At 34.3% G+C, this 7,757-nt stretch overlaps 1 protein-coding gene across 1 annotated transcript in view; it reads right to left on the bottom strand.

Moving 5' to 3' along the window:
• NCOA1 (nuclear receptor coactivator 1) overlaps window positions 1-7,757 on the bottom strand; it is a 269,372-nt gene that overhangs the window by 95,768 nt on the left and 165,847 nt on the right. The window contains exons 5-6 of the mRNA XM_024118606.3: window positions 6,436-6,602; window positions 772-869 (exon numbers count right to left, since the gene is read on the bottom strand). Coding sequence (XP_023974374.1) covers window positions 772-869; window positions 6,436-6,602 — 265 coding nt within the window. The remainder of the gene's footprint in view (window positions 1-771; window positions 870-6,435; window positions 6,603-7,757) is intronic.

Genomic DNA, 7,757 nt, shown 5'->3' with positions numbered 1-7,757 from the left:
AGTACCATACTGTCTTTATTACTGTAGCTTTGTAGTATAGTCTGAAGTCCGGGAGCCTGATTCCTCCAGCTCCGTTTTTCTTTCTCCAGATTGCTTTGGCTATTCGGGGTCTTTTGTGTTTCCATGCAAATTGTAAAATTTATTGTTCTAGTTCTGTGAAAAATGCCATTGGTAGTTTGATAGGGATTGCACTGAATCTGTAGATTGCTTTGGGTAGTATAGTCATTTTCACAGTGTTGATTCTTACAATCCAAGAACATGGTATATCTCTCCATCTGTTTGTATTATCTAAAATTTCTTTCATCAGTGTCTTATAGTTTTCTGCATACAGGTCTTTTGTCTCCTTAGGTAGGTTTATTCCTAGGTATTTTATTCGTTTTGTTGCCATGGTAAATGGGAGTGTTTCCTTAATTTCACTTTCAGATTTTTCATCATTAGTGTATAGGAATGCAAGAGATTTTTTTGCATTAATTTTGAATCCTGCTACTTTACCAAATTTATCGATTAGCTCTAGTAGTTTTCTGGTAGCATCTTTATGAAAATTTCTCATGTTCATTATTCACATTTAATTTTGAAATAGTAACAACGGTCAATATAGTTTCTAAAATAAAATAATTATTAAAAGTTCCTTAAAACTTTACTTTGTTTTATAATTTATTAAAATTATGTTAAACATAATTTTATGTTAAAACATAAAAGAAGATAAAGAAAAAAACCAAATTGTCTAGAAAAAAGATTCTGATCACTTTCTGAGTCAATGAGAACAGCTACCTCCAAAAGAAGAGGTCCCAAGGATTCCTTTTCTATCACTCCTTGACTACTCGACGAGATGTCTGACTTCTGTACTTCATCATCAGTTGCTGATTTCTCTGTAACAAAGCAGCAAAAAGTCACACATCCAAAAAGAGCTCATTTCCATAATGGCAAGTTTATTAAGACATGAATTCACCTAATTTCAGATTCAAATAATATTTATTCATTATATAGGCACTTTCACATTTAATCTTAATTATACTCATTTTATGGATGATGAAATTGAGGTTCACAAAGGTTAAATAATGTGTCCTTTAAAATCAAATCATATAACTAATAAATGGCAGCAGGAGGAACTGAATTCTGACCTACCAAGTCCAGTGTTCCAACAAATGGAAAAATGGTGTAAAAATATACAGCCTTTTAAAAAAAAGCCTACACCAAAAATTTTTAAGAAATAAGTAAATTGTAAAAGAATAATTATTTCCTCCATCTTTCTCCTTTTCTGATTTGATCAACTGCCATTGAAGAGAGAGTGAAGGTACGATTCTGTGAGCCTGTGTGAAATAGCTAACTTTTCACCTTCATGACATGATGATATGATTGATAAAACTGCAACTGCTAAATGATTTAGAATTCTTTTGTGTGGTGATGTTGAAAAGTCCATCCATCATCTTAAAGCAGCAGCATACTTATATAAAAGTTTCCAATCTGTCAGACTAATTAGCTCACCAAAAAGCAAATACAGTATTACTGAATATAGAGATTCATTTTTTTCACTTTAAAATATGAAATATTTCAAATATTCCAAAAAATACAGAAAGTGGCATAGCATACAGTCACACAGCCACCATTCATTTTTCACAGATGTTAACATTATTTGCTTCAGGTCTTTCCTTTTTAAATAAATAAAATGCTACAAATAGAGCTACAGCTCTACCACTATTCCTCCTCTGTCCATTTTCAGAAGTAACCAGTGTTCTGAGGTCAGGATAAACATTTCTAAGCATGTTTTTATACTTCAACTACATATGCATAATTTTTACAAATATATTATTGTTTTGTGTTTTAGTGTTTACATAAAAATATATAGACTTTTTCCACTCAATATTATGTTTGAGATTTAACTATACTGATACATATAAATTTCATACACTCATTTGAACTGCTGTATAGTATATGAATAACCCACAGTTGATTTCCTAGCCCTCTACTGGTAGACCTTTTGACTTCTTACGAAGCTGTAATAAACTATTTTCAGTATTTCCTCTTTTGCACATTTGTGACAGTTTCTTTAGGGTAAATATTAGAAGTGAAATTGCTGGATCACAGGGTCTGTGTATTTTCAACATTACTAAGTTTGACAAATTACTCTCCAAAGAGGTTGTGCCACCAGTAACATACAAGGGTTATTGTTTTTCTGTATGCTGACACTTGATATCATCACAGCTTTTAATTTTTGCGAACCTAACGGGTGTAAAACGTTATCTCATATAGTATTTATAATAACAGCTTTACTGAGCTACGATTCACACAGCATGCCATTCATGGGTTTAAAACATACAATTCAGTGGTTTTTAGTGTATTCACAGAGTTGTGCAGCCACCATCACAATAAATTTTAGAACACTTTCATCAACCCAAAAAGAAACCCCATACCCTTTAGCAGTCATTTCTTATTTTCCCAACACTCCCAAGCCCAAGGCAACCACCAATCTACTTTCTGTCTCTATAGATTTGCCTATTTTTTGACATTTGATATAAATGGAATCATATAATATGTGGTCCTTTGTGACTGGCTTCTTTTGCTTAGTGTAATGTTTTCAAGATTCATCTATGTTGAAGCATTTATCAGTACTTCACTCTTTTTTACTGCTAAATAATATTCCAGTGTATAGGTATACCTCATTTTATTTACCCATTGATCAGTTGATAGATATACTGTTTGCTTCCACTTATTGGATATTTATGAATAATGCTGTTATGAACATTTGTGTACAAGTTTTCATTTCTCTTGGGTATATACCTGCAAGTGGACTTGCTGGGCTACATGATAACTTTATCTTTAATATTTTGAGAAACTACTAGGCTGTTCTCCAAAGTGGATGCACAATTTTACACTCTCACCAGCACTGTATGAGGGTTCCAATTTCTCCCATCCTTACCAACACTTGTTACTATCTGTCTTTTTGATTGTAGCCACCCTAGCAAGTGTAAAGTGGTCTCTCATTGTGGTTTTGATTTGTATTTTCCTGATGGCTAATAATATTGAGTATGTTTTTCATGTGCTTATTGGTCATTTGTATATTTTCTTTAGAGAAATGACTATCCAGAGCCTTTGCCCATTAATTAATTGGGTTATTTATTTTTAAATTATTATGGTATAGGAGTTTCTCATTTAGTTCTAAGATGTACTTCCTTCATCATTTCATGTGTTTCTAACATTAAGACAGGTTTTGTTTCTTAAACAGTTCCAAAAAAACATAAACCATCAAGTCCAAGTACATTAAGTAACTATGCATGAAAAGCACAACAAACAAAATTTTAGGCAAAACCCAAGGCAGGAGTGGCTATATGACTGGCCTAAGGCATGTGAACAGATGAGACATGCAAGGACAGAGTCTTGTCCTTAAAGGGACAGAAGCATGCCTTCCTGTTTTCTTCTTTCCCTCTCCTGTCATCAGGAACATGTACAGGTGAGCCATGTTTGACCACATGGGTAAGGGCAATATCCTAGGAATGGCACAGCAAAACAGATGGAAGAAATATGAACCTCTGACACACACCTAGACTACCTTGTTAAAGCCACTGTACTCTGGGTCTCTTGCTACAGTAGACTTGCCTGTATCCTAACTAATACATTCCGTATTTCTCAATAACATGCTTATTTGCTACACCTTGACTGTGCCCATGTTAGACATAATCTATTAACGTGCCATCATAAAAGGTAAGAATTTAACTTACTTACGTCAACCATCTAGACACACATACATATCCCCTCTGCCCATCCTCCCAGTATAGTTAACAATAATTTTTAGAGCAGTCAGTATTTAGTATCTATGTTACTATGGCCATATAAATATAGTTCATAAATGAGTCAAGGTATGTGCTATAATTTACAATTCTCATATTTCATGTTTTAGTTTTTCTGTGAAGTTTGATTCATCTCTAAACTCTCCTCCAGACTAAAAAATTCCTCTCAGTTTGGTCAGTCATCATATACTCTATGTGTTCCATTTTTTTCCCCATGGAAATATTCCTCTTACAGTTCTCTATCCACCTGCTCCAATTGGGACTGGCTACTTCTTCAGTCTGCTGCTCAACTGTAACCCTGGGTCTCCTTCTACCTTTCTTTTGTTAAGATTCCATGGTTTCCCTGGGTTAAGATCCTATGCCTTTCTTTCTTGGTTTACTACCTTGGTCTTGATAGATATTTCTGAAAAAAAGTACACAGGAGATAACATTCTCGAGGCTTCAGATGTCTGAAAATGTCTTTATTTTGCACTCATATTTCATTTGGATGAACACAGAATTCTAGGTCCAGGATACTCATTTTCAGTGTTCTTTTTTAGAAATCCGGACCCTCCTGAAAGTAATCTAGTATGTGTCTGTTTTTTCCTCTCTCTTGTTTTTTCTTTCTGGTGTCTAGAAATTGTGCATTCGTGTAAGGTGTTTTTCTTTCTTTTTTATTCATTGTGCTGTGCACTACATGTGTGCTTTCCATCTGGAAACCCATATTCCCTAATTCTGAGAATTTTTTGGTTTTTGTTTCTTTGCATTATTTCTTATAATTTCTTCTCTTCTATTTGGTCTGGTGATTTTTTTTTTTTTTTTTTTTTTCTGGGACTAATGATGTGTTATACCTCCTGAACTAATCCTATACATTTCTATCTTTCTCCTGTTTTCCTTTGCTTGTCTTTTTATTTTACTTTCTATGGGATTTCTTCAAATTATCTTTCAACGCTTTATCTTTTTATTCAACAAATATTCACTGAACATCTACTATGTACCCAGGAACTGCTACAGGTATTAAGGATACAATGGTGAACAAACAAAAATCCTTGCCCTCATGAAGCTCTAGTGGGGGTAGGCACGCAATAAACAAATAAAATGTGTAATATGTTAGATGTAAAAAATACTGTGGGGAAAATAAATCAAGGAAGATGTAGAGAGGGGTGTGTGTGTGTGTATGTGTGTATTAGATAGGTTAGTGAGGGACAAGTTCATTGAGAAAAAATATTTGACCCAACACATAAAAGGGATGCAGGAGTGAGCCTTGTGTATATCCAGGGAAGAGAATTCCAGACAGAGAGAACAGCAAGTGCAAATACCTGAGGCAGAGTGTTCCTGGAATGCTTGGGGCAGAGAATATGAGAAAATAAGGTAATTAGGTAAAGTTTTTTTCAGCTATCCTGATTTTAAGTTCCAATGTTTCATTTTATAGCATCTTATTCTTGTTTCATAGATGAAATATCCTCCTTTTTGTCTCTGAGGGACTGTTTGATGGCTTTACATTTTCTTTTGCTCCCTGCATTGTCTCTGCTTCCTCTGAGTTCCCTTTATTCTGTTCGTTTGCTTGATTTATTATCTTTTATAAAAAGACTTTCTTCAAATATCTGGATTTTTATTCTTATTAAAGAGTGAGTTACCAAAATCCTGACTGGCAGTCGTGTGAAGTGTGGGGACAGAGCAAGGAGCTGATTTTTTCACTTGGAGGATCAATTCCAACTGTCAGTGTCTGTGTGTCTTTCCCTTTGGACTGCTCAATTGCCCCAGAGGAATCCTCCCATTTTCAGCTGAGGGAGTATAAGCCAGGCTGTCAGAGTTTCCAGATTGAGCAGGGAAGGTGCCATACAGCCTCTTGTGGGCTATCCCCTCTGCAGACCTACAATACCAGTTTTTCCTGTCTGCTAAATCAGTTGTCACTAGACTATCCACTCCTAAAATCTTAAAAGCCTATCACCTCAACCATTTAAAACATATATTTGTTCATAGTCTTTTTACATTGCTGCTATTAACCTGAAGTACTTTGGGGTCAGAAGGAATACCTTCTGTTTGCTGTGTTCTTACTCACTGTAGATTATTTCCTCCTATGTTATATAAGTTTATAGCATAAAATCTCCCTCAGAAGCACTTTTTCTTTGAGAATCTGACAGGGCGAGGTGTGGTTATGTTCCTTCAAAGTGCTTTGCCTTTGTTTCTGGTAGGCAACCCAGGAGTTGTGTGGTGTTGGGTCCCCAGTAAATATGAATAGTATAAATATGAACCATAAAAATAAATCAGGGTTTTCTCAGAGAAGGCTGTTTCCCCCACCCAGGCAGAGACAAACTTATAACTCAGATGGAGGGACTTTCCTACCTCTGAGTTGCTGTCTTTCAGCCCTATGCCAGAGCCTCAGGTCTGATACCACAACTTGTATCTCCTGACTTAATCCCCTATGATACTGGGTCTCATAACCTTTCAAGGCAACCAGTTCTCAAGATAACTTAATAAACCACTTTGTTGTAAAAGAAGGGTCTCAGATTCACATTCTAAAATAAATAGCATCTAAACAAAAATGTTCCTTTAATAAAAGTACAAAATTGAATGCAATTTCTTAATGACAAAAAATAAAATCACATATTGTAAATGTCTTAATAACAAAGCACACAGTCACAGGGGTTTTTTTTGTTCATTTTTTTACCTTGTTCCATTCTCTTCATTAGCTGTATCTGATCGACTGTCTTCTTCAATATCTTGCATTTGTCTGGTTTTACACTCAAGCTGTCAATGTCACTGATGTTGGCAGACAATAACTCAGCTAGCTCTTCTAAATATTTATTTTCTTGCTCCCTGCGCCTCTTTTCAGTGCTGTTACACAAAGGAAATCCAGTTACTGTACTTTCTACCACCATATTTCCTTCTCTGATCAAGTATTTAATATTTATATATTTACAGAGATTCCTGTTTTTATCCAGAATATAAAACCAGATTTAGAAAACAATTTAAAATTGTATCTAAAAAACAAATATTACAAAATACAAAGGTGCAGAAAACAATTCTGGCTAAAAAACATAAAGAGAATGACTGCCATCACAGATGTATTCCCTCAATGATGTATATACATTGAATAGTTCAAATAAATACTAGATATCAAAAAGAAGCAGACAGTACATATACTAGTTGCATTTGAAATTATTAGATGTTCCAAATAAGAATTCCTTAAAATAGAAAATCTGAATTTTCAAATAAGTTTGTTGTAAATTAAGCAGGCATACTACACCAGAGTTCAAAGAAATAATTAGAAATCTGATAAAGTCTTGATTCTTATAATGTACTTAAAATTATAACCCCACACCCATCAGACTGGCAAAAAGTTAAAGTGCAGAGAATGCAAGAAAAAAGGAACTCTCAGTGCTTATCATTTAAAGAACAATGTGATAATTACCCAGTTAACATAAAAATGTACACAGATCCTAAAGAAACTCTTATGTATAAAACAGGAGGTGTGTACAAGGATGTTCATGTTCACTGTAGTGCTGGCTGTAAGAATGAAAATTTGTAACAAAATGGTTGTTTACCCATAGGAAATGTCTATCTGTAGGGAAACAGATTTCTCAAATACGGTATAGTCGTGTAATACAATATTATCAAAAGTTAACAGAACTGAATAAATCTAGTTATCTTTATGTCTAAAGATCCATGCTGAAAAGTATACTGTAGAAAAATACACATAGTATTATGTAATATATAAATTTAATAAACATTCACAGATTCTTATATATGCATAATCATTAAAAACAGATTGAAAGAATTAGAGACAAATCAATTTTATCATTAATCATCTTACTACTTATATTTAAACAAAACTGCAAATATGTGGTTTATATGTGGTGGGTATACATTGTTTCCTAGTCTCTATTCTTTTTTTTTTTTTTTTTTGTGGTATGCGGGCCTCCCTCTGTTGTGGCCTCTCCCGTTGCAGAGCACAGGCTCCGGACGCGCAGGCTCAGCGGCCATGGCTCA

Source organism: Physeter macrocephalus, chromosome 12 (assembly GCF_002837175.3).
Source record: "Physeter macrocephalus isolate SW-GA chromosome 12, ASM283717v5, whole genome shotgun sequence".
NCBI lineage: Eukaryota > Metazoa > Chordata > Mammalia > Artiodactyla > Physeteridae > Physeter > Physeter macrocephalus.
This window is presented reverse-complemented; position numbering and strand designations above follow the sequence as displayed.